General features: G+C 39.8%; 1 protein-coding gene across 1 annotated transcript in view; it reads left to right on the top strand.

Annotated features, from left to right (window-relative positions):
- The first annotated feature begins 5,522 nt into the window (after nt 1-5,522).
- ATXN2 (ataxin 2) overlaps nt 5,523-27,369 on the top strand; it is a 45,676-nt gene continuing 23,829 nt past the window's right edge. The window contains exons 1-11 of the mRNA XM_009998455.1: nt 5,523-5,579; nt 7,636-7,695; nt 8,393-8,464; nt 8,704-8,854; nt 16,541-16,665; nt 17,962-18,053; nt 20,767-20,964; nt 21,481-21,653; nt 23,183-23,392; nt 25,605-25,787; nt 27,269-27,368. Of these exons, the coding sequence (XP_009996757.1) occupies nt 5,523-5,579; nt 7,636-7,695; nt 8,393-8,464; nt 8,704-8,854; nt 16,541-16,665; nt 17,962-18,053; nt 20,767-20,964; nt 21,481-21,653; nt 23,183-23,392; nt 25,605-25,787; nt 27,269-27,368 (1,421 nt within the window). The remainder of the gene's footprint in view (nt 5,580-7,635; nt 7,696-8,392; nt 8,465-8,703; nt 8,855-16,540; nt 16,666-17,961; nt 18,054-20,766; nt 20,965-21,480; nt 21,654-23,182; nt 23,393-25,604; nt 25,788-27,268; nt 27,369) is intronic.

Raw genomic sequence — 27,369 nt, 5'->3', positions numbered from 1 at the left:
TTGGGCATCCCTGGAAATAGGGTTTTACTTTGTTACCAGTCTGTGGAACTGGAAGTGGAAGAGCTTTGACAGGGTAGAAAAGGATAAAATACACTTAAATAACGGCAATAATACATCAGCACTTCACTGAAATGATTTAATAGTTTTTACATATGGCTTTCTGGATTGATCATGATATTTACTGTGCTTTGCTAAACAGTTATCCCTGCCAACACACAGTGGCACCGTAGAGGTTAATGTGAAGGGCAACAAAACCCACAGCTTTTTTTTATTTTATTTATTTTTATTTGAAAATTCAGATGATGGTGAGAACCTGTCTCTGTAGATTAAGGGATTCGAGCTTCAATTTCACTCTCAAGTTTTAAGATTAAAAGCCACTGGGTTTCTCCTACCAGTGCTGCTTTTCTTGTTTTGTTGGTTAAATTCCACTTCAGAAGTCCTTAGGAAGTTCTAGTGGGGCTGCAGAACAACCAGGATGCTCCTTCAGAGATGTTCATAGTCTCTTTTTTGTTAATCAGGTTTTCAGGGTATTTCTGACTGACAGAAATCACAGTCCCTGGGCTGTTGGTGGCCCCTTGAACACCTTCAGAGAACTTCTCCTATTGCTGGTCTAAAGAAAAGTCTTGTGTTTTTAGGAGTACAGATTCAAAGATGGTTCATGCTGCAAATCTCAGGTCAATGAAAAGCTAAGGGGCTTTTCTGTTTGAAAAATCAGATTTCTCTTATAGCTGCTCTGCATCTTGGTTTCAATTTGAAGCCTTGTAGTAATTAGTAGAAACTTAAACATCTCCAGTTTACGCCAAGGTTTCTTCCTTTTGGGTTTTGCAGCTCATTTCCCTGTAGCATTAGGGTTTTCTTTCTTATCTTCTTGAGATGCAAAGGAATGGTACTTCTGATGGCCAAGTTGCTCTTAAAGGCTTAGATTTGGGTAGAAAGCTCGTTGATAGTTAACTGTCCTGGACCTAATTTTCCATTGTGTTTATTACTTTAAGACTTAATTGGGCTGAGCACCTGGCCCTTCCACTTCTGATAGTGAGTGGAGGGTCAGCTTTGCTCACTAGGTTTGTTTCCATGGTTTCATAATGATGGATAGATGTATTTTCATATTAGAAAAGATACAGTTTTGTGTGATTAACAAAGAAGTATTTATTTTCATTACAATAATAATCTCTTGCATAAGTGGAAAAATCACAAACAAAGGTATCTTTAAAGGTGTTTAGGAAAAGAAGATGAAGGATTAACACTTTTTTTATCAAGAGGCACTAATGAAATGCTGTGTTTGTTCAATAGCAACTGCATGTGCAACATGGCAGATGGGAAATGGGCTGTAGGGGGATGCCAGTAGCAGGTTGAACTGTGATTGGAGAGAACATAGACCTCATGCACGAACCTGCTGGGCTGTACTTGTCAAAACATTCTCCAATACCTATTTTTTGTGTTATAGTTAATTTTTGCCCTTATACAAGCACAGGAAGTTCAGGTGTCCTGTGGTTGAAGGCTGCCTCTGTCCCAGCAGTCCTTCAAGCACTGCATCCTTTTTTGTTATCATTTTTTTTCCCCATTGTTATTTTATCTGAAGGAGAAACACCTCAGGCTGAGGTTTTAGATGGTTACGTGTCTAGTTACAATTGTGACAGAAGGGCCTTTCCCTTTATATTTGGTAACTTCCTTGCCTAGCTGGACTTGGGAGTCCTTTAAGAATACTGTGACTCTTATAAATGGCTTTGCCCATTAAAAAGTTGGAACTGAAACGGTCCCATGTTCAGTAACTTGCTTTTGAGACTTAACACATCCTTGGCATCCTTTTTTATTAGCCTGACTCAAGGCTTAAGTAGAGGGCAGAAGAGAGGTGTCCATTCTGTCCAGACAGGAGTGACTGGGAATATAGAGTGCTAAGGAGCTCTGATGGAATGGAAGGGACTGTTCTGGAGGTTTGGTCACAGGTGCCAGTCAGAGGTTTTCTGGTTTGTTCCAACATCCTTATATGTGCCCAAGTACTGAGCAAAATGAATGGATAAATGTGCAAGACTTCCTTACTGCCCTTAATGCACTTCAGTGTGATGCCTGCATTTTAGTCAGTTTTAATTTAGCAGCTGGTTCAAGGCAATGTATATGAAGAAGGTTCTTCAGTGACTAAGTCCATCAACAGGTCACAGAGGTGCACTGGGTCAGGTTTGAGTCAGGTTACTTACATATTCAGATGTCATCTTGTAAGAAGATTGGAATTGACATTATTAATGTCAGGACTGGGGAGAAACTACAGGAGACAATGCTACAGGACTTCTTGTAGAACCTTAATTTGACAGCTTTGATTCATTTGGCTCACATAGGCAAATACTGCACTTCAAGAAAACTTTGTATTTCTGCTTTCCCCCATAGAAGGAAGCTTCACCAGCTCCTTGCACTTGTAGTGAAAGTTCGAGTGTCCTGTAAATGTGTTTTCAAAGCTGTAGCAACATCAGCCAATGCTCCAGAAACATCTATGCAGTCTGTTACATTCAGCAGTCTTTGTTGTTGCACTTAGGCTCCAGACATTAATTGCAGTGTGGTTGCATCTGTTTTGTAGCCTCAAAGTGAAGATGCTGCTGGAAAGAAAACCTGAGATTTTCTTTCACATCCTGGAAGGACTTGTGTCCCTTGCATTCACATAACTGGAAAGATAGAAACGTGTGACCTTGTTTTGCTTATTACAAACACTCTACTTGGCATGTAAACATTTGGGTGGGAGGTGAGGGATGCTGAGGGATAGGATAGTAAATGCTCATAAAAATAGAAAAAAAAATTTGCAAGTTGCTGATGGGAAAAAATGTTTTCTTGTGCAGGATTTGGGCTTAATCCCCTATGGAGACTCTTGAGGTGTGACTGCTGGCCTGCAATGACTTTAATTGCTTGGTCATAACTGTGTCTGGTGCAGCATTTTGCCAGGTTCGTGAGTTTGCTGCCCCAGAGCAAAGGGTTTCCAAGCTGGATTTGCCAAGGTGCTTTGCCTGCTCCCAGGCTTTCCTTTAGCCACAATTCTGCAATACAAAATGTATTTTTTAAATTTACCATACTTCTGTAATCAAGGTGTGGTTTTGGGGTAGCAGTGCCAAATTGCTGCTGACCCTTCTAGTTTCCCCCACTCCTATTTCTTAGTGTTAATCTCCTGATAAATTGTGCTAAACTTCTGACAAATACCATCTATTTTCTGCTTTTCTGAAGGTCCTAGGTTTTTTTTCATATGATGCATCAAAGATGTGTCAGAGAGTGGTTTGAACTTGAGTCTTTACCTGGTGGAATGCAAACATCAAGTTGATGGCCTTGGTTTTAGCAGAAAATACACACAGTTGTGATTCAGATGTAGAATGGGCAGAATTGGGGAATATTTTTCTGTTTTCGTCTTGGAGAATGTTGCTCCTTTTTTCTCATGGGTTGTGTTTAACAGTTGGAGCCGGGAAACAAGAGGTCTGGTGTATAAAGAGATGTAAGGTCAGAATAACAGAGAATTTTTATGATTAGCTTCACTGCTGGTCTGATGTAGAAGTTAGAACCTCTTGTCACTGTGGATGTGCACAATCAGATTGTTTCTTAAAGAAATATGGGTAGAGACAGTAATTTTGGAAATGTGGTAAGAGATGGAAAATCTAGAACACTTCGGTTGATGTTTGAAGGGAATACTCCAAACTTTCTGACCAGTCTAGCAACCTAGTTATTTAAGTTCCAAGAATACTTGTCACTAAAAATGGGAATGCTTTCCATTTCAAGGACACCAAACTCTCCCTTTTGACCATTTCTGTTGCTAAGGTAGGAAGGAGTATCTTCTAAAATCTTTTGAGACCAACAGAGGGAACTGGTGAAACTGTTTGACTTTGGCCACATTCTTCGGAAGACTGTGTTGCTGACATTTTTGATAGTAATAAAAGGAAAAATTTGGAACTGAATTGTACCTTTTTAGATTTTATTTGGGCATTTCACATCTGGAGAAATGACTTTCAGAAAGAGGAGGATCATTCATCTGAATGTTGTGCAAAAATGATGTTTCAGGTTCATGAAGGGCTCATCTCAGCACTGTGCTGTAGGTGGCCATTTGACAACTGCCAGACTTGGTAAATGGTGGGACTTGCTTGTCTGCAGAGCTGCCTTATGGAAAACTAAAGCAGATAGGTAATAAAATAAAGGCTATTTGCATTAGGTTTTTTGTGGGTTTTTGTGTTGGTTTTTTTTTTGTGAGATAGATACTCTGCAAGTGTTCTGAAAATGTCAGCAAGACACCCGAAATCTGCAGTTATTGCCAGTCAGCAAATGTCACCAGTGTGCATGATGCTGGCTGACACTACACTGCTGTTTTAGAAGCTTGTTTTCTTAAATGAGTTAGGTGATAGTTTTGTGGGTTTTAATTTTCATGGTTCTCTGATGGACTTGCCTGTTTCTGCACAACTTATTGGAGAGGTATCTATGTTCATGGGGAGAACTTCCTTTGATTTCCTGACTATCTCATCATCCGTGTTTATAAAGGCGTGTCAGTTTGGGAGCAAGGTTGTATTCAACCACAACACAGTGTTTGCAAACACAATTGAATGCAGTTGACATTCAGTTGGATTCAGATTTCAATGTTGTTTGGGTATTTGGAAATGTAGACATGATTCTTTGGGTCTCTATCATTACATGGCCATGCATCTGTAAGGTGGGTCTGTTAAAAAAATCGGTCGTTTTTTTGTTGGTTTTTTTTAATAGAACAGAAGACTTTTTGTCTCACATGACAATGTCTGCACTCCTGAAGTGGTAGTACAAACCTAAATCACCATGAGAAATACTTGAATCTAGGACTTCTTGGTACAAGGAAGTAACTTTGAAGCTAGGCACAGCAGTGAAGTTGAAGAACTGTAGCTGTTGCAGACTTGGCACCTTCAGGGATGCTGTTTGGATTGGAATATCTGAGGTGGGGGGCACAGGCTGTTACAGCTTAGTTTGCAAGGCATTAAGAGCATCGAGGTTAATTTAAAAGCTTTCGAAGTGTCCTGAGTGCTCCCCGTTGGCAGATTGGCATTAAAGCAGTCAGTGTTTTTGTGGGGTGGTCAGGACTTGCAGCCAGGGCTCCTTTGTGCCCTGCAGTGTGGGGTGATTATTTGGGTGGCCCTTCATCAGATGGACAGAGAGGATGGACTGAGCCTCTGAGCTTCAAGAGGGGACTCTGTGCTAGGTAGGGTCTGGGCCTGAAAGGGGGTTTGGTTTTGTGTGCCAGTAAGTTTTGGAATTTGGTTTAGTTACAGGATTCTGTTTAAGAGATAATATTTTGTAATTTTTATAACAAGGTAGACTTGGTATTTTCTTTATTTTTTCCTCCAATGTATTGTACTTAACCCTCTTGCCTACTAACCAGTGTTAATCGCTTGTAGGTGAGTAGTTTGGAGGGTTGTCCAGCTCTGCTCTGAGGGAGTGCTGGCTTGCTTTGATCCCGTTCTCAACACTAAATTAAGATGAGCTTTTGAATTTTCACTTGTTAAGAAATTAATCAGTTCTGGCAGTTCTTTTAATCATATCCAATGTATGTCTTTGATTTCAGAGGTCGCAGCAGTGGCAAAGGACCGCCCCAGCCTACTGTGAGTAAATGTTTGTTCCTTATTGTACCACTCTGGGAATGGGGAAACAACTTGGTGTGCAGTGAGCCCAAGTGTCTCAGTGTAAAAATAGCAGATACTGGCATATTCTCTCATTTTTTTCCTTTGGATGTCTCAGCATTTTAAATTGAGACATGCTTTTCTAAAGGTGTAACATCTTGCATTCATGTAAGTCTCCTGAGGCGGGAAGAGGGGAAGGGTCACTTAAACTTTTTGAGTACATTATTACAAATATTTTGCATTTTCTTGCATTTATATTGTAGATATAGGTAACATTCAACTTAACACAGTGATTTGGAAGTATTTCCTCTCTGAAGACTCTTACATTGGCTTTTCCCTTAAACAGATGACAGTAAGACAGCATTTAGTTAAAGAAAAATAAGTTTCCTTTAGCTTTCCTATAAAATAGCTACCTCAGTGTTATCGTTAACCTGGATTTAGTTACTGTCAAAGTTGTAGATTGTTGAAATACAGGTGTGGCTTGACTTGTAGAACACAATATTATTGAAGCTAAAGATGTGGATCCCAATTTGAAGAGTGATTCTTTGAACTGCACTAATCAAATATTTGATAATTTATTATTGGGCTGGTTTTCAGGGGTGACTGGTTTTGGGGAATGGGCAGAAATAGGAAGGTTTAAAAGGACTACAGTTTACTTAGATAAATGTTTATTGAAGATATGAAGACTTTGCAGTAAAATTGAAGAAGCTTTGAGGAAGAGTGGTGAAAAAGATCACATGCAAACACTAACATCATGAAAGTGTCAGTCTTTATGTCCTCTGCTGAGGGTTGGGCACAGGAGTGTCCTTTAATGTGTCTTTTCAGACCAGGAAGGTGGCTGACACACAGGAACAAGTAAATGGATTAAGTAGCAGACAGCTTAAATATGTGATTTTAGTTAAAAAGCTTAAAATATGGTGAGGTCCTTGCATGTTTGAGCATCTGTTTCCTCAGCATGAAGTTGACAGGGAGAGGTACCAGATGCGGCAACAAAACATCCTCACCACTCCATGTATGCATGTGCCAGTGTGTCATCCAGCAGCCTGGGTGGTGCTTGATCAGCTCTCGTGGTGCAGGACCTCCCCTTCTGGGGCTGCACCAAAGTATCTTTGACTAACGTTATGATGGGTTTTGTAGCTCTTTGGTGCTCCACAATTTGATGACTTTAGCTTCTGTTAATGCTTATAATGAGGTGTGTTAGATGAAAAGGCACTGTTCAGCTGGTCCTTGAAGCACCTCTTCAACAGCAGTTGATCCGAGGGCTGGCGCAACTTTCCCATATATGAAGACAGGCTGAGGGAATTGGGGCTGTTCAGCCTGGAAGAGAGAAGGCTTTGAGGAGACCTTATAGTGGCCTTCCAGTGCCTGAAGAGGCTACAGGAAAGTTGGGGAGGGTGTGTAGTGATAGGATGAGGGGTAATGGTTTAAAACTGGAGGAGGGGAGATTTAGGTTAGATGTTAGGAAGAAATTCTTTACTGTGAGGGTGGTGAGACACTGGAACAGGTTGCCCAAGGAGGTTGTGGCTGCTCCATCCCTGCAAGTGTTCAAGGGCAGGTTGGATGGGGCTTGGAGCAACCTGGGCTAGTCTAGTGTAAGGTGTCCCTGCCCATTCAGGGGGGTTGACACTAGATAATATTCAAAGTCTCTTCCAACCCAAACCAATCTATGATTATATTAATCGCCTTATCCTGTGATGGTTCTTGAACCAGGGAGGGATGTTAGCAAGGCTTCTTCAGTTAGGAATCCAGGCATACAAGCTTCACCCAACCAGCAAGAAAATGTCCTTATTGAGTGACATTAGGGGCACTCTGTAATGTCTGTCTTGTTTGGAAGGGTGTTCAGATCTGTAATTGATGAGAGGAAGGGATAAAGGTCCCCTGGAAATCTGAACGTGACCCGTGTTCTGTGTGTGTTGGCCCAATGTTTCTAGCAGCTCATTCCTACTGATGCAGCCTGCAGTACTTTGGGCACACTGCCTTTTTGAATTGTTACAAGTGTTTCTCCTATATTTATGATAACAAATTTCTTATTTTTCAGATTTCTTTCGATGGCATCTATGCAAACATGAGAATGGTTCACATCCTTACATCAGTTGTTGTAAGTCTTTGTCTTTGTAAGGGGGGTAAACAGTTTCCACGGCGACATGGAATTGTTAACTAGTCCACTAATTGTAATATAATGGGGCGAATATTATACTTTGGCATCTTTTGCCAAGATTGAACTTTAAAACTCACAATAATAGCTATTCTGTATTTTTAGCTTGGAAAAAGTCAAATACAATTCGCAGAAATACAGCAAATTTCTTAGGGGCACTGCTCATCTTCAATTTTTTTTGTCTGTAGAGAAGTTACGAATAAATAAAATGAGTCCGTGTGCAGGGAATGGCTGCCTTTCTCCCCAAATGTTAAGGGAAGTCCTGACATGTCAAAATTAAGTCATTCAGACTTCTAGAAGCCAGGACAAGCCTTCACCATTATTTCTACCCACACAGATGCACAGCTTTTGGTTTTGCTCAAAAATTTGTTTGTGAGCAGAACTGGTTGAAAGTCTGATGAGCAGCAATTCTGGGAGATCTTTAAATGTCTTCAGAGAAATGTTGGTGCACACCCCTCTGCCTCTTCAGAACTCAGGGGTGAATTTATAAATGGGGAAATGTCAAATGAGTAGATTTCACTAAAAACTGAGCTGTGCTTTTGCACATTTGTACTTCTGTTAAAAAATACATTTTTGAGAAGGTGATTCCTGTCATTTGTCAGGCTGGTAGAAAACTGTTTTCATTTTTCCTTTATTTCAGGGATCCAAATGTGAAGTACAGGTGAAAAATGGTGGTATATATGAAGGAGTTTTCAAAACCTACAGTCCTAAGGTAATTTTTTTCATTATGACTCTTTCCTATTTTAGAAGATTCTAATACTAAATAATCAATGTTTGATTAAAAATTGAATATCTATTGTGAAATATTTTGGCCATTCATGCTGAGGTTTACACAAGAAGTTTTATTTTTGCAAATTATTGTAAATGTCTGGTTTTTTTGCAAGTGCATGAGCTTACTTAGTAGTGAATTGTGCATTAAGTTAGTTTGTCCTTTTTTTGTATCTCTGATAGTGTGATTTAGTGCTTGATGCTGCTCATCGGAAAACTGCAGAATCCAGTTTGGGGCCAAAACGTGAAGACATATTAGAGAGTATCTTGTTCAAGTCTTCAGACTTTGTCATGGTGCATTTTAAGGATATGGATACCAATTATGCGAGAAGAGGTAAACTTGTTTTTAAAGTTGTCTCTATCTGAGCTCATAAGGCAAGATTTTCAAAGCCAGATGCTTTAGGATCTGAAAACTAAAGTTCACATTTAGACTCTTAAACCTTAAAACGTGTGGAACATCCAGATATCCTGTTAAATGGAAAGAGGGAATGCTCAGCACTTCCTAACATCAGAAATCTATCAAAATTTAAAATACAGATTGCAGAAGCTTTGTGAGGGCACACTGCTTTGAGCAGCTAAACTGCAGTCTGGAAAGCAAATCCTTAGTGATGTTTCAAAACATTTTACAGATTTTCTCTGAGGTTGGGTTTTGGTTTTTATTTTTTTTGTGTTTTTTTTTTCTTCTAAATTAGTCTGTGGAATGTTGTATGAAAATCTGTGGGTATACAAATTCTATATAAAAAGATTATTGTTCAGAGTTTGCGTGTATATAAAATCTATATTTAGTTGAGAAACTTCTGTCTCTACTAGTGCATTCACAAAAATATTCCAAAAATACTAATTCAATACTTGAAACTGTCAGAATTAAGCAATTTTATAGACAGTCAGGCAATCCTCATTCTTCTAATGTCTGACCTTCAAGACCCTAATTTTCTTTCTGGAATCTGAGAGGCTCACAAGTGAGACAGCTCCAGTTCCTTTGCAGATTTTTCTTTCTGGGCAGGGTTTTTTTTATGCTTATGTTCCTGATTTGCTGAACTAAGGAATGAAAGCAAATACATAACTTACTGTGCCATGGAAATTGTGTACATTTTCAGGCTGATCAACAACTGTCACTGGGAGCTGAGTGGTTATTGTGACACACAGGCTTTGTTCCCACTAAGAGAGGCACTGGGACCGGTGGGCATTTAATGGGATCTTTCTCTCTTCACCTTGTATTTGTATATACATCTGTTCTTGACTGATACAAAGCTGAGGAATGTAAGGCTTGTTGTTTCAAGGAATTTGCTTTTCCCAGAAGATGATGCATAATGTCAGAGCAAATGTAGCATTGAAATGCAGATAAGTTCCAGGTTCTGGATGGGCCTTTGAATTTAAATTACAGAGCTGTTTTTTAATGGGTCTACTATGAACATCCTTTTAATGTAAATGCAAACTGGGCATTACCCAATCTTTATAGATTTTGAGCATGTGGAATGAAGAATATGCTACTACTTGTAGCAGTAATTACTCCATGGAAGTTTTCTAGAAGAAAACGACTGCTTCAGGCTGAACAGTTGTTCAGTTCACTCTTTTAGGTAGAATGTCTTTGAATCTAAATCTTAAGGAGCTGGAGAGGAGAGCTGAAATAAAGCTGTAGAGACGTGGAGCAAGATAGACTGGGAAAGCTGCAAAACTTGATAACTTGTAGTGAGTAAATTAATCTGCTTTCCATTTTGTCTCAAAAATGTATTATCTTGAAATGACACTTGGAAAAAGTGTAAGTCAGTCTTTGATCACACCTGCAAATGAGAGCAATGAAGGGCCTGCTTCTTGGGAAATTGAATAATAATCAAGAACTCAAAAATATGGAAGAGTACATGGCACACACGAACTGCTGGCCTTTTCTTCTTCTAAATTAACCCAAATCTTCATGGCACTGAGTCAGAGAAGCCTGTGTGGACACCCACTAAAAAGGGAGTCTGAACTGCTGGGTGAGGAGGTGGTGCTCCTTGCTGTGTTAGTAGTGGGGTGGTTACTGTCTGGTGTCCAGGGAAGTTTGACAGTGTTGCACTTATCCAGGAACAAATTGCAGAACCCTCAATGGTTTTTGGCTGTCATAGGCAAGTTAGTAGAGAATTTGGACATACTTGGTTGGAAATGCAACTAGCTGTCACCTCCCTAGAAAAAAAAGTAGTCACACAAGAGGCACTTCACAAGCACTCTGGTGCCACAGGAGAGGCTTACCTGGAGTAGGGTTTCTTGGGGTCTGTGTATGCAGTTTCTCCCACCCTTTAAGAAACTACTAGGCTTTTTTGAGGAAGCCTTCAAGTAATTTCTGAAGAAGATACTGTTTTAGAGGTTTTAGTGTATCCTTGCTTTCTGGCTCAGTATAAGTATCGAGTTCTGTGGGTTTTTATTTTGGCAGTTGCTTCTCTGCTGAGCTGCAGGAGTGTGGACAAATGGTGCTCCTGACTCTTTGGGTCTTGATCTTCTGCCTTATTCTCAGACTTGAATAGCAGAGATGTTGGCTGCATTGTCAGCCTGTCTGACCAAGTCAGACAAGACTGTAAGGGGACTGGAAAAGAGTAGCAAGTGGGTAGAAAGAGCAGGTGTTGGGTTCTCCTTCCAGAGGAGTGGAAGTTACAGCTGTCTCTGAAAGAACTGTGTGAAATAGCCTGCCAAGCGCCTCTCCTTGCTATCAGACTAGTGCAGCTTTGGAGCAGTGAGCTGATAATTCATCCTGCAGCTCCACCAGTCATGTGAGTGCAGGGGAGGTAATGACTGTACAGGCCTGGGGTAGGTAAAACCACCCTGGTTGGAAGCAGCAGCCTTAGATTTGCTTGTGCCAAGCATGATAATGCTCCTTTAGATGCACCAGTGGAGAACGTCTTGCTGCCCGGATTGTAGAAATTGGAAAGGTTGGGAGAAAAAATAGTATGTCTGCATGGATGGGGATGTTCTAACAGTTTGTTTAAAAAACAAATTTATCCCTACTCCCTGGGCCCTTATTTGCAGCTCTCAGTCTGCATAGAGCTTTGGGCTCCTGTAGATTCCTTTTAGGCTTCAGAAGGAATGGAAAGGAGTCACCTGAGGGCCTCTCACTGGAATTAGGGCCTTCTGCAGCACAGACAGGCTGATGAATGAAACATACATTGGAAAATTCAGGTGAAATTTGATTATATCCATCGTTCCCCTTCCAGATGGTATTTTCTGCATTTAAAGAGGTGTATGCACTGTCTTCTGCACATGGCAGTGCGTGGACTGCTAAAAGTCCACTCTCATGTGCAAGTTGAAATCCTTGGCTGTACTTGAACATGTAACATCTTTCTGCCTCACCTGAGGCAGAGGTGAAGTGCCTGGATCTTGTAGTTGCTGGATTCCTTGTGCTGCCTGACTGAGAGAGGGGGGAACACGTCTCTGATGTTCTTCAGAGAAGCTCCTTGCAGTATTTCCTCCAGTCCCACAGACTGATCAGCCCACAGCCCTGGTTTGCAGGGGATTGAAATCTGAGTAAGGCTTCAGAGTTGCCTTGTTGTCTTCTCTTTAAAGACAAGACAATTCAAGATCATAACTACTGGTAAAGTAAAAGGCTTCTACAATGTTTTTATTGGGTTTTTGTCACTGATCCTGCGCTCTGAGAAAAATGTTACAAACCCAATGAAAAAAGGGAGAAGAGAATTGGCTGTGTAAGTTTTTCCTTGAATTTGCTGACAGTGGCATGCTTCCAGAGAAAGTGTTGCAAGGGGAATAGCAGTAGGCATGTTATGAACAAAGAAAGGAAATGTTGGCTCCCCAAAGCTGGTGGTAACTGGTTTTACTGTTTCAAATCAGTAGTAAGTAGTTATAAAAAAATAAGCGTTTACTGTTGAAAGATGAAACCTCAGCTTACTTTGGGCCACGCTCACCTGGATCAAAGCTGGCAGCATGCAGCAGGGACACCTTTGGCACATCAGCCTGATTGGTTTAATAGCATTTGAACTGCAGAGCTGCACTTAATTGCATAGTTGTGCTCTTCACCATTAGCAGCTCAAAATATGTTTGCAAAAACAATCACGTTAAACACTGAGATTAATTAAGCCCGGACTCTTAATTGCTCTACTCTGGCATCTTTTTCTTGAACTCATTTAATAGTGCATACTTGAAGAATTTGTCCAAGCTGAGTTTTTCTCAGGATGTGTATATTTAATTTTCCTTGTCTTAATGTGAATTTCTGTTGCATGGAGTTATCCTTGGGATTTTTTTTTCCAGTTAGCAGGCTTTAAAACAAGAAGCAAGGTCTTTGACACTAAACCTCTTTGTTTAGGAGTTGTCACATTCAGCAGATACAGAGGCAGTGGGGGGCTAATTGAGGATTACAGCTCAAGCTCCTTGTTTGACCAGCATTCATTTTTTCTTCAGCTTGGGTTTTACCATCTAGAAAAGGAATTGATTAAAAATTTGGCCATGCCAAGGTGTCATGTGAGTTGTTCATTCAGCAACTCAGATAATGAGGCACCAGATAAGGGAGAGGCTGAGACTGGGCAGTCAGTATCTTCTTCTCTGTTGTGACTCTTCCAGTTGGCACTTGTAGCAGCAGTTCATCTTCTAGCTTCTACTTCACTAATAATCTTAAAAGCAGTATTTGTGTTTTGGAAACTCTTCTTGGCTAAATTTATTTTTTACATATGTTCTCAGTTTTGTTGCTCGTTAATTTTGGCAAGGCCTTGTTTGACTTTGTTGTCCCAGGTGTCTTCCTAGCTGTTTGTTCCAGGACAATAGTGATCTGTGCCTTGAGTTGCTGTTCTGCTGCATTTAAAGTCTGCCTGGATGCTCTTGAGACCATATTGTCTGACTAGAAATCTGCCTCTGTAGGTTCAGTCTCTCCTACCTGGAATTTCTTTGAGCTGTAGAGCTTAAATTGGTGTTGCAGTCTCACTTGTGACTTTAATTCTAAATTAAAAGAGAAATAAAAGCGGTGAAGCTTTCTGAGCCCCATGATACACTGGATTCTACTGGGAAACTTAATATTGACAGTTCACATCCTACACATTCGCTAGATAGTGGAGTTTTGTTTTTGACTGGTTTGTTGTTTTTATTCCCCAGTTCAACTGTATCATATTTTTTAACATCACTCTGCTGAATGTTTATGTGGCTTTTAAAATAAGAAAATTAGTGGGTTGAGTAGATGGTTCTTGTTAAGTGAGTATTTTATTCACAGTATCCAAAATGGCACAGTTATGCGTGGAGTTCTCTCTGAAGTAATTTAATAGGAACAGCCTTGTAGAATACAGTTACCTCCATCAGGTGCAGTCATCAGTCCTTCTAACTCATGTTTATCTAATCTCATTGGAGAAGAGTTCCCTCTGAAGTAATACAGAAGGAAATGTCACAGTTTCCTAACGGATCTAAAACCCCTCCAACTTGTATTTTGTGTAAAATGTCCAATCTGAGAGGATCAAACATGAAACACTGAACGAATGATGTTTGGCACAAAAGCAGCCCTAGTCTGTCTGGTTTGTGGCAGTGTCAGCTACAGGGTATTGATAAGGTAAATGTAGTTTCCAAACACAAGTGCCTTTTGCCTCACTGTTAAGTGTTCTCTTTGTTACTACTCCACTGTGGATTGAGGCAGTGCTGTGTTACTGTGTAGTTTCAGATGACTTTTAAACATATCTTCTGCTTTTTTAGTGTATTTTAAAAACTATTTGTGTGAAGGGAAACTGAGAGATGTTTTATTTCAAGTTGACATGCCTTAAAATTCTGTAGGCTATTTGAAGGGGATTTTTTTTGTGAAGCAAGATGGGGAAGCACATTGGGCTCTTAATGGGTGGGAACATTCCTAAGTTTTACTATGGAAATTATCTTTGCAAGGTGGGAGGTGTATAATAAGTTTGAATATGTCTGTGAAAGGGACTAGAATAGTTTAGCTTTGCCTGAATTCAGCCATTTAATGTGAAAAAATATACCTGTATTTATATCTGATGTCTTCCAATTTTTTCTCTCTCCATATCTGTTGTAGTTCCTTCAGAAACAGGTAACTTTTTTTGGCAGTCACTCTTATGTCTCTGCATCTTGCCTTTCATAATGCTTTTGTTACCATAATATATAACGGAAACTTAAAACCTCTGCTCGCACATTTTTGGCACTAGGCAACATGCATGTGTAACTTCACAGAATCATTGAGAGGCTCTTGCAGTTCTGTGGTGACTTCTCACCCTTGATTTTTACTTATTCTGAGCAGCTGAAAATGCAACGATTGACGTTTTGCCTCAGCACGTGATCCAGTGACTGATTCAGAACAGTTTACAAGCAGTCCCAGAACCTGGCTGCTGAAGGCCTTGCATGTAGTGAGGAGCTGAAATAGTCTTCCTGGAAAGCCCAAACTCCAGCTGCTAGGAACTGTCCCAGCTTTGGGTGGCAGGCTGGGACATCTCCCATGGTGATGGGCGCAGTTTTTTGCAATTTCACATGAGCCCTAACAGTGGTGTGCCTCCTTAGGTGCCTTTCATTTGGCTTTCTTCTATTGTTTTACTGATTCTTTTGAATTTGAAATGAATGTTTAGCTAATAAGCTCTTAATTTTTCATACATCTTCTCTATTTTGTTTCATAGAAGCTTATTAACAATGCTTAATTGCTTACCCATAATTCCTTTGGTCTTTGTGTATGAGTTGAGTGAGCATTTCATGAGATTGTGCTGGATGGTGTTAGACAGACTGAGCACAGTTAACTTTTCTGACAGATCATACAAATATATGTGCAGAATTTCACTGTGAAATTGGGTACAACAGGAATAATAAGCTACGTCAGCAGTCTTTCTTTTAAACAACCAGTTTTTCCAAACTGTGACATCAGTGGCCATCTTCAAACGTTGTGAATTATTTTCACAATGGCTTTAAAGTTCATTTTCCTTAGTATGATTTCAGATCTTGCCAAAAGTTAATGTAAGCCAAATTCCTCCATGTCTGGCACTGCCTGGTGTTTTGATCGCATCTTTTCTAAAGGTCTGAAATGTTTGCACCTTTTTTTGTGAGTAGAATGATAACAGGACTTGGTAGAGGCTTATTCATTTATAGGCTTATAACAAGCTTATTTTATTTTTTAAGTTCCTTCTGTTTGAGTAATTGAAGAATTTGCAGGCAGCTCTGAGATTTAATTGCTTACCAAATATAAAAGCTTGGCTTCCTTGATGAATGGCTTTGTACATGTTTTTATGGCACTTTAATATTCTTGTATTACTCCTTCTTAAGTCTGCCTTGAATGAAAGATGAACAAGTAAAAGAAAAGCTTGTGCTCTTGATGTATTTATATATGTTTTTATAATTTATGTAAACAATAGCATACTCTTACTGCTTACTGCACCTAATGGTATATTTATTTTCATATATTGTTAGAACAAGAGGTAGATACAGAGTTTCTGAAATGGGTGATTTGGGTAAGCTGCTTCTTGAAAAAGCCTTTGCAGGAGGGAGGAGATACTTGTTCACGTCACAGTGAACGGGTGCACTAGGTTGATGGGTGATGGAGTTACACTGCAGAGGGAGGAAAGGTGTGTGTGTGCATGCTGGTGTGTGGAGTTGTGGGAACAGAAGCAGGTCAGGTATTTGAAGGGGAATGTCCTCATTATTTAGGGAATGGGACTGGTTTGCATTCATGCTGTTTTGAAATTTGTGGAATATATCAGTGTGCAGCTGTGTGGGCTGTTTGGAAAAGCACCTTAGGCAGGTCTGGTGTTTTCTAGAGGAATAGGGATCCTCAGGTAGTATTTCTTTTTCCAAAAACATGTAATTTATGTAAAATATGTTGAAGTAACTAGAGTTAATTACTGCTGTTCTTTGCTGTATTAGAAGTTAGTCTGTACTTTCATAATTCCAAGTATGAAGTGGGCACCTTTCTAATGTAGTCCTGTTGAATACAGTGACTACAAGAGAAGGTGAATGATTTTTAATGTGCCTGCGATTTGGCTGTATTTGGTTGTTCCTCAGGTAAACTAGTGTATACAGTGTCTTCCTGTGCTTAACCACATTGATTTCACCCCCATCCCTCCCCACTCCATTGTAGATGCTTTTACTGATTCAGCCATCAGTGCTAAAGTTAATGGTGAACACAAGGAAAAGGATCTTGAACCTTGGGATGGAGGAGAGACCACCGCTGCTGAGGAGCTTGAGCCATTAGAGACAGATGTTGTAAGTAATGCTTTTGTCATCTGCCACAGTCTGTACAAAAGAAGCTGTTTCTCTGGGCATACCTTACAACAATTCCTTAATTTTAATCTGGTAATGAACTTTCAACTCCAATTCCTGGCCTACGTTGTATGGGTGTGTATGATCAGGCTTTGCTAGCAGCTGCCACAGTACTTTTTAACAATTTGAATAAGAATAGCTGGGTTTCAAATGCTACTTCTGGCAAATATTGACAAATGGCAGCTGTTGTGGTAAGGGATGTGTTTGACTCATGGACTGGCTGAAAGAGGAGCTTTTATTAAGGATTCTAAATTCAGCAATACACTGAAGTGATTTAGGCTTAATCAGAGCATCCCTGTGTGACTATCACTGCATTTAGAAATTATGGGAAATTTGTGCTTAGTTAAGTGTCTCTGAGCTAAACTGAAGGAAATGGATGGAAGTCTGACCCGTGACTTCATAAGCACTGATACAATCTCAGTAGATTATGAATCGTTAGATGAAGAGTATAGTCTCAAATGACATTTCTTTATCTATCATAGCAGTCAGCTTTTGCTCAACCATGCATTGCTTTTAGTAAGGTATTCAGACTGAAAGATGTTAAAGAAAGAAGATAATATTACTGATTAGAGGAGAATCCAGTCATGTTGCTGTGGAGCATATTAACTTTGTCTGCGTAGAACAGTTATCCTGTCAATTTTACTGTACATATTGTACAGCTGAGATCTATTAGAGTACTTAATACTGTCAGTGCTTTTATAAAACATTCAAAACATTTATTGTTGTGCTTGAGTGCTGGAACAGCAATTTTACTGAAGTGGGGAAGTTGTGCAGATCAACAGGGTCCTTCTGCCTGTGCTGTTTGTGTCTCAGATAAGTGCATGAGTAGTGCATCTGAAAAGGTTCAGCACTTGCCACAGCAATGGACACTTCTAATGTTCAGAAGTGTCCATTTGCACTTTCTGGAAGGAATTAATGTATTTATTTCTTGTTAGCCAGTAATCTTCCAGTACAGAGCAGGCATGGTACTTAAAAAAAACCAAACCAAACAAACACAAAACAAAAAAACCCCAGCAACAAACAGCCACAACAAAGAACTGGCTTTTGAAGGTAAAATCTGTGCATCTGATGAACAATGTTTCCTGAAATAAACTGTGACTTTAGTAGTTTTGTTATCTGGTCAGTGAATTCATAGGCCCAGGAAAAAGGGCAAAAGGTTTAACTTCTGCCATCAGCCCTTAATTTTAAGGGAATGTGTTACCAGTGTCATTTTGAAAAACAAGCATCATTTTCTTCTAGTCTAATGGATGGGATCCCAATGACATGTTTCGTTTCAATGAAGAAAATTATGGTGTAGTATCAACTTATGACAGCAGTTTATCTTCTTATACGTAAGTTCCAAAATATTTTGTTATTAGATTTGTATTTCATGTTCTCCTGGGTTTGATGAACTTGTGTTCTGAAGGCAACTTTACATGCTTTCTGAAGTTCTGGAATCAAATAGCTGAAAAAGCAATGAATGACTCGTGCTTAAGAAACATTGCCAGAGTTCTGTGAACAGTCAGATGTAGTAATCCTTATATATTCCCTTAAATGGGCACAGTTCAGTCCCATTGCAACATTTTCTGTACTTAGGCATGCAATAATGCCTTTTTCTTAAACAAACATTTATGAATAGGGTGGAAAATACCAAATTGTGGAACTGTGAAGTCTTTGCACAGCTGATCTACCTATAGTTTGTGTTTAACCTGGCAGTGCAGTTTGACTAAACCCTGATTTTATTGAAATAATTGATCTGGTAGATACTGGAATGTTGAAATATGGCTGATAATGAGGGGGGGGGGGGGGGTCCTGTGTGCTATGGCTGACTTATTCAGCAGATCTAAACTAAAGTTTTAGTTACAATATAGTAGTAACTTGAATATACAAGTAGGATAAAGCCCACTCTGGCTCTTTTGGCAGTAGTGACCTGTTCCCCATGGTCTGCAGCTATAATGTTAACTGCAAAACAAATCCATTGCAGATGTTCAGCAGCCATTGTGAAATGTCTTTAATGTTTTCCCATTCTTTTAACCCCCAAAATGCAAACTTACTTTTGAATGTCCAGGAATTGCAGTGAGTATTTTGATTTCTATGTAGAATTGAAGCCCTTGTCTACAGGTCTCTGGTTCACCATCTTTTTTTGCTATTTTATTAAAATAGACCTGTAACATGAAGATAATCAAAGTGTCCTAATCGGCTTAATTTTGAATCCTGAGGAAGCTGTTTTTTCATATACTTCACTGCCTTAAGTACTTTTTGTACTTTTGAACTTTACTCTTCCATCTTTCTGCTTTATGGATATTAATGGAAACAGATTAAAACCATGAAGGAGGCTTTAAATTGCAAGAGCCAAATTCCATTGTTTCCTAGTCGAGCAGCTTGCTTTGCGTAGCAGTCTGCTAAACTGGGAAACTTTTCCTGATTCTCCAAGTAGGGGATGAGCAGCAGTGTAGCCAAGTGCTTATATGTGCAACTGAGGGATTGTAAAGGATTTATTGTTTGATTGTTTTCTCTTCCTAGAGCTAAGCTTAGCAGGTACAGTTTGTCAAGCTGCACAAAGGTAGAAGTTAGTGTTCAAGCCAGCACACTGCATTACATGCTTCTCTTGTCACCAGGGCTCTGAACAATGTCATCTTGCCCATCCTCTTTGTTTAATCTTTAATGGCCTTTTTTCTGTTGGAAAATGTGAAATCATTCTTTGCTAAATTGGATTGCCAGCAGTGCTACTACATACACCCCTTCATTTTTTTCAGTCACTTTAAATAAAAGAGGATGTATTGGGTGTTCTCCTTTCTTGTCTCTGTACTTAATGCAGAGCAAGTGAGGCCGTGGGCTTCAGGTCTATACGCAGTGTTCATGCACATCTTATCTGAGCCAGAGCTTCATGCTGAAGAGTAAACTTTTTATTTAATATTCTTGCAGTTATCATTGACGAGGCCAGTAGATGTCCTGGCTGGCCAAAAATGTGTGGAGAAACTTGTGAAGCAGTAACTGAGTGCTGGCCTGGAATCTGGCAAAGCTACTCGTTTTCCTAGTTCTGCCACCAACACTTGAGTAATCTCACATATATTATTTCATACTTGGCTTGTGTCTCCACCTACTTTCTTTGTTGTTCTTTTTAAAAAAATTATTCAAAGTATGTGTGGTAGTGGTTAAATAATGCCCAGAGTATCATGGTCCAAGTCTCAACTGTGTTCTGTATTTTTACGTAGTTTATTCAGAAGGTTGGAAGAAACAACTTTTGGAACTTGAAATTAGAATCAAAGACAAAGCACAAAGTTCTTTTATAAAACCTGATACTTGAACAAAAATTGTAACAGGTAAAAAACAAAACACAAGTGGGCAGAAGGAAGTGCCAGGTGTCATGTCCATCTCTAGTCAGTTCCTTCCATATTTTATTGTCCACGTGTTGAACTCTTACTTGGTGCCTTTCCTAAGGGAGCTACAGATGCTTTTTGCATTGTGGGACTCCCTCATCTAGATACACAGGATAGGTGACTTTGAGGTCCTAGGACATGGCAAATGAGTCATGGGTTTCTGGTCCCGTGCTCTGTCTCTTCTGCAGTTACACGTAACAAGAAGAGCTGAAATCCTGTGGCTGGAATTATCAAAGGATTAAGCATGTAACTCTAATTTCAGTAAGACTGGGGACACTTGTATCTGTTGAGAATGTGTAAGTAGGTAAATAAATTAAATTTTGGTCTTCTAGGGTAGCTTCCTGGCTAAACAACAGACTAAAGCTTTTTAGTACTTAAATACTCAACCATGTTCAAAGTTGGAGGCTTTGCATAGCTTTAGGGACTGGGGATTTTGCCAGTCGTATGGAAAAGCTCTGCACCCTGACCTCAGCTCTCCGGGCAGGTAAATGACCCTGAATTTGCACATAATGTCAAACTAGTCCAGAAATACTGATGTACTAAACTAGACAGCAAGTCTCCTGGATTAAAAGCAAAGTTGTTTTTTGTTTTGCTCTAACCTGGCTAGAATTAACACTGTGTAATTTTTGTAGCTCCTCTGTGCTTTTGAATGCATTTCAGAGGTTCTTTTCCATTGTTCTTTTAGGGTGCCATTAGAAAGAGATAATTCAGAAGAGTTTTTAAAACGGGAAGCCAGAGCAACTCAATTAGCAGAGGAAATTGAATCAAGTGCCCAATACAAAGCTCGGGTTGCCTTGGAAAATGATGAAAGAACAGAAGAAGAAAAATATACTGCTGTTCAGAGAAATTCTAATGAACGAGAAGGACATGGTGTGAACACTAGGTACTTGGCTATGCTATGAATAATATTTTATTGAAATGATCTATGTATTTTGGTACAGTAGCAATTTAGTCATTGAAACTGTGCTTTTTCAGCAGGGCTGATTAGGTTAGGAGCCATGTATAAACAACTATGTGCTGGTTTTGGCCCCCAGGCTGACTTGTACACTTCTGCCTGGCCCTGTGCTACCTCTGTGGTGAAACAGACTTCCCCATTCTCAGGTGTCACTGTGGTGAATTCCTACCAAATGACAGGAAAGGGCAGTGGTTTGGTATGTCATGGAGAATTTCAGGCATTAGTACTAAATCATTGGGTGTCTGTGGGCTCATAGAAAGTGGACTGTGTGGTCAGTATCAAAAGCTAATTCATGAGGTGAATGTTAGGTCAACATCTGATAGTATTTCAAATTTTCTTTTAGCTTGTTTATAAATATAGAAAGTATCAGCAGAGTACTTGATCAGGTACTGTTCATTGTCTTCAGTTCTATCTTAACACTGATAGAAATTTGCTGTATTTCAGAGAAAATAAATACATTCCACCTGGACAGAGGAACAGAGATGTCCCGTCCTGGGGAAGACAAAACTCAACAAGGATGGGCCAGTCTGCATCAGGCCCACCAATTTCAAGGTCTGGATCCCATACTTCAGAATTCAGTCCTAACTCTGGAGCAGATCAAAGAGTAGTTAACGGAGGCAAGTATCTGAAGTCTAAACAAATGTGCCTTATAAAATTGAAGTCAAATATCTTATTATGTTGAAACTGCATATGATGTGGTCTTAGGGAATGTGTTTCATAAGCTAGATTAGCATTCATCATTTAACACAGAGGTGGCGATTTTGATTGGGGTTTAGCTTCCCCATAATGGAACGTGCATTGACTGCACTACGTGTAGCTTTGCAGAGCAGAAATGTCACTCGTTTTCCTTCTCAAAACACCTTTGTCTTAGATGATGGTGCAGTGTGTTGCTTTAAAGATGAAAAATTGCTGTATGTATTGTACAGCTGAGGTCTGTGTGGAGGAGCAGCAGTGCTGACACCTAGTGAAAGGGAGCTGAGGAAGCTTCACTCTTCCTTTCTGGTGCATGGGTCAGTTCTGTTTCCCATTAAAAAGAATAAAGCAGCTCACTGATTTCACAGTGATGGGGGGGGGGGGAAAAACCCAAAACTGTTGGGGAAGTCAGCGTTATGGGAAAAGGAATCAAAAGCCTTCTCTCCAAATAGCTGTTTGAGTATTTTCTGCTATATGCACAGGCAATATTTATAAACAGACATGGCTGTGCACTGTATAGCAGGAACTGGTGTTTCATAAACCAAACACCATTTTTTGAGATGGATTTCAGCAGTAGCCTGTCCTTGAGGCATTCTTTTTCTCAGTTAAAAACACTATTATGTGAGGTTACTGTGAATAAATGAAACATGTATAATACTCAAGTGCCTCTATCTGGAGAGGAAGTCTGAGAACCATCTAAAGGTAAGTGAGACTTCCTTCTCAAGTCCAGAGTCAGCTGTATAAAGGATGTACAGCTGAGTCTTGCCCAAACAATGCTAACCTTGAAATGTCTTGGTAGTATTTCTGGTTTCTGTCATCCTGTTACTCTGCTGAATGAACGTCACATATCTAAAATATTCAGAATGGCTTGTGAATTCCATTTCTTTGTTTTGGAAACAATGAACCCTATAGCCTAGATTAAAATGACTACATTAATACTTCAGAGAACTGATAAAGGCATAAATATCAGGATTCAGACACTGAACACCGCTGTTTTTTGTAAAGCTACAGTTCCTAGCCCTGCTATTGCTCATTTGGTTTGAAAAGTAGTAGTTTGGAGAGTCAATACTACATGTGAGCCACTGTGTGAGAACCTCTGGTAGCTGTTTAAGGACCTTGTCAGAGTGATGGGTACTGTAAAACATATATATGATAGGCTAACAGATCAAACTTTACTGTCTATTCCTTAGTAGTATTTGTAGATCCTAATTAACCCTTTGGGGAGTTCGTGACATTCACATGTTAAATTTGATCTGAAGTGGCAGAAATAACCTTGCAGACTCCTTTATGGGTTGCAGAAATACACTTGAATCAATCCCCAAAGGGTTAAATGTGGAAAAAAACCAATAAATCATTTTGTCATATTTTACTTTTTTTTTTTTTCTGTTGACCTTTTTCCCCATAATTTTTTCTTTAGTTTTTATACTTTCCTTCATATCATTTGTTCTGTCAGGTGTTCCCTGGCCATCGCCTTGCCCATCTCCTTCCTCTCGCCCACCTTCTCGCTACCAGTCAGGTCCCAACTCTCTTCCACCTCGGGCAGCCACCCCTACACGGCCGCCCTCCAGGCCCCCCTCGCGGCCCTCCAGGCCCCCGTCTCACCCCTCTGCTCATGGTTCTCCAGCTCCTGTCTCTACTATGCCTAAACGCATGTCTTCAGAAGGTACAATACCACGATTTGTTCATGTTTTTTGTTTGTCTTTGTTTAACTCCTTCGTGAGTTTTAATTACAAAATTGTTTTTTCCTCTTCATTACTTAACCTATAATTTGTGTTTTAACTTTAGTTTATCAGGCTATTTCTATTAACCTTTTATTTTATTTTTTTTTAATTTTTTTTTTTTTAATTTAAAGAACTTTACAAAAACCAGATAAAGCTGTGACATTTCCCAAGTTTGGTATGAAATAGACTCAGCTTTGTAAACGCTGCTCAGTGTCTTGACCAACAGCGACATGCAGGACCCGATAACTTCAGAGAACGTTTTTTAGGACTATACATTAATATAAAATTAAACACTGCTCAGTGTCTTGACCAACAGCAACATGCAGGACCTGATAAATTAATATAAAATACTAAATATTTTAATACAGTTGTTCCACAAAAAGCAATTTATATAAAATACCGAATCTTTTAATCCAGTCGTTCTGCATAAAGCAATTTCAAATTGAACTTAATAATTGTAAATTAACTAAACCTTTTGTAAAAAAACCCAACCCAACAACAATAATGATAATAATTAATAAACTCTGTACTGAGGGAAGTGCACTGTGGAGTGGGACAGGGTAAGGCAAATGTGTAGAGAACTTGAGATCTGTTTGCGGTGAGGCAGAGCAGTGAGTGTCCTTCCTGACAGTCAGTGACAGGCAGAGAAAGGCTAACCCAGGAGTCTTGAGTAACAGTGCCCACAAGTAGCTGAACTAAATGGTTTTGTCCTTAGAGGGTGCAGTAAGGAACACATTTTAAACACTTTATTTTAGTGGATTTAAAAATGATCCTGGAAAGCAAGCCTGGAATTAATACAAACCAGTTGTACTCAGCTCACTGGGAACTTGCAGTTTCTGCTCTAACTGGCTCCACTGGAGCCACGGGAGGGAGAGCAGTTGTCCCAGGAATGGAATCAATAACACTGTTCTGCAGCTGGCCTGGTAAACGCTCAGGATGGTCCCTAACCAGGACATGGATGGCAGTAGGCACGTCTGCATGATGTGCTGCTGTCAGGGTATCACTCTGAGCTCATTTTTGGGTAGTAAAACACTGAGAATTCACATGCAAATTCAGGTATTTGTTAGCACTTGGAATTGACTTGTCAGGCTTACTGCAAAATTTAATTTCTGCTACTAAAAGAAGATGGCTAGGAAGTGTGTACTCTTGAAAATTCTTGCCTGCCTATAATTTGGATTGAAGCGTACTTTAGATTCATGGTTAAATAGAGACTGACATTTAAAGGTTCGTGTAACCAGAAGAGCTACTCGATATTTTAGAACCTTATCTGAAACCAGAAAGCCATTATCTGAACTTTTCTTTTTTTGACCTACATTAAAAATTAAGTGTAATCAACCAGATTGTCTTCTGTTCATGAACAGTTTCTCTCCTTTTGAAGTATCAACCTTTGAGTCTTATCTTGTAAAGAAAATGTTTATTGGGATGTAGAAATTATAGCTGCTTAGACTTGAGCATAACTGTTGTGTGGCAGCTGTATGAGCTGTCAGAATTCCTGTGTTCACTTATGACATTAGCTTCTGGCGTTAAACATGCATGACTTGAACCTTGGGATAACAATAACTTTTTTAGTTGCAGTTTTGCTGACTTGTAAATGAATTGTGACCTGCTGCAGGCAGTTTAGCCTCTGTGCAGAATGCTCTGCTGAAATTCCCCAAGAGCATTGGTCAGCCAGTGGTGACTACTCTGTAAATAAATGTTTGGTATCACAGACCTGTGACAAAAACCTGACAAAAGCAATAGCAATTTTTCTTTTCTGGAAAATGTTTGCTAGCCTGGAGCTGTGCTTATCCAGAGGGAGCTGAGCCACTAACCTTTTTGGCTTGGCTTGCAGTAAGCAATATTGGGTGCTTGGATTCAGATATTTTAAATCCAAGATTTACATACCTCTTTCAGTTCTGATAAAGCTTGTAGCTGTCAATGGGTGTGAACTGTCACAGGAAGGTCCTGAGGGTCTTGGTAGTCTGGCTGGACCAATGGCTTGGCCTTCATAGCCTGGTGGATCCTTGGATCTACTCGATGTCAGTGTAAATTGCTTTACTATTACTGCATTATTGAGAGTTACTAGATGAAATAAAGTTTTAAAACCAGTATGTTTTGGGTGCTCAGTGCTGGACATTAAGTATTTATTGTGTGGGATTGTTTTCTTTTCCTCAGGGCCTCCACGGATGTCTCCTAAGGCACAACGGCACCCTCGAGGTCACAGAGTCTCTACTGGTAGGGGTACAATTTCAAGTGGCTTAGAATTTGTATCTCATAATGCACCAGGGGAAGCATCTACTACTGCAGTGGCACGAGGCAGCCCTTCAGGTGGGACGTGGTCATCAGTTGTCAGTGGGGGTAGGTAAAGCTTGGCTTATTGCAGATGGCTTGCCAGGGGTACTGTAGAGTGTGAATACTAAGCAGAAAACTGCATTTCTAGACAATTCAGGCTCTGAATAAACACTGGTCTGCTAACTTAGCTTGCCTAGATGGAGTGGGAGAAGGGTGTTCCCAGGTAGCTTAGGAAAATAGTTGGTGAGTTGGTCCTTCAAGTGTTGTAACTGCAGAGAGTTGAAGTCAGATGCTGTATGAAGAGAAAGGAAGGAAAAGTGTGGGAATTAGTTGTTGAAAGAAATAGGTTTTAGTAAATGTATTGAAGGAAACACAAGACAAGTTGTATACGTTCCATGGTTTGGTTAATGGCAGTGGAACTGGGCTGTGGCTTGCAAATGAAGGAGGCCTTTGGGTAGAGGATGGTTTTAGAAGATAATTATATTCAAGTTCAGTTGGATATGATTTTCCCTGAAAAATTATGTAGGTTTTAAGTGGTGATTATGTGTTTGTCTAAGTACTATAGTAGCAGATACAGTAATTGCCTCTTCTTTTTGTATCGGTTAACATCTTTTTTAATATTTAGCTTGAGATTTAAAGCTCAGTCATGTGACAAAGGTCCCAGTCTCGAGCTGTTGTAGTTGGGATCATGTTCTAGTGAGTTGTGAGCAGCTGGACATCCTTGACTCAAAGGGCAAGTGAGCAACAGTTTGGGACTCTGGTGCTTTTTAGCAGTGCTAGAATTCTAGAAGAGTGCAGTGGGAAGGCATTTTTCAGAAAGAAGTTATGAATTAAACCCCCATAGACCTGTTGCCTGGTGGAAGATATTTAAACTCTTCAGTTCTGGCATTATCTCTGATTCATCTTCCTTCCCCACCCACCACTTTATATATTGTTAACCTGCAAGTGGGACTGTTAAACAGTCTTTCTCCTCACTCACTTGAAGTTAATATATGACATAAAGTAACTAACAGTGGGATGAGGAGGAAGCAGGAGGTACAACTTATCATTTAAGGAATATACAGCTTTCCTTGCTGCTTTAACACAGGGGCAAAAACATGCATCAAATCATCTTCTTGCAATAGGATGTTTGTTTTTTTCCAGCTGGCAAACCTCCAAAAGAGGATGCCCTAAAATGGATGTATTTTTTCAGCCCTTTAAAAAATGTTTCACCGAGTTACCTTTTCTGTTCTGCCTGAGTCTGAGTCCATGTGAGCTGTTGTAGTTGTTCCTGCTGGGGGACTGGGGAGCATATTGCAGTTTCATGGTGGGACTATAGGGCAGTGATGTGTGGTTAGGGGACAATCTGCAGACAAATAGCACCACTAATCTGAAATGCTTCATTGTAAAGAACTAGGAGATGTACCTGAAAGGTAAACAGGTTTTTAATCACTAGATAATGTTCCACTCAGTACTTTAAAGCATATTTTTAGTCATTATAAAATTAGCAAACTGCTGAGCAGGTGAGGAAACTTATCCTATAACTGTATTTTCCTCTTTGTTTTTAGTTCCAAGATTATCCCCTAAAACACACAGGCCTAGGTCTCCAAGGCAGAGCAGCACTCCCACGGGCCCAGCTCTGCCTTCTCCTCAGCCTGGTACTATTCCT

Source organism: Chaetura pelagica, unplaced genomic scaffold, assembly GCF_000747805.2.
Source record: "Chaetura pelagica isolate M959 unplaced genomic scaffold, ChaPel_1.0 scaffold585, whole genome shotgun sequence".
Taxonomy (NCBI): domain Eukaryota; kingdom Metazoa; phylum Chordata; class Aves; order Apodiformes; family Apodidae; genus Chaetura; species Chaetura pelagica.
Note: the sequence above shows the minus strand (reverse complement) of the source record. Positions and strands in the feature narration are given on the sequence as shown.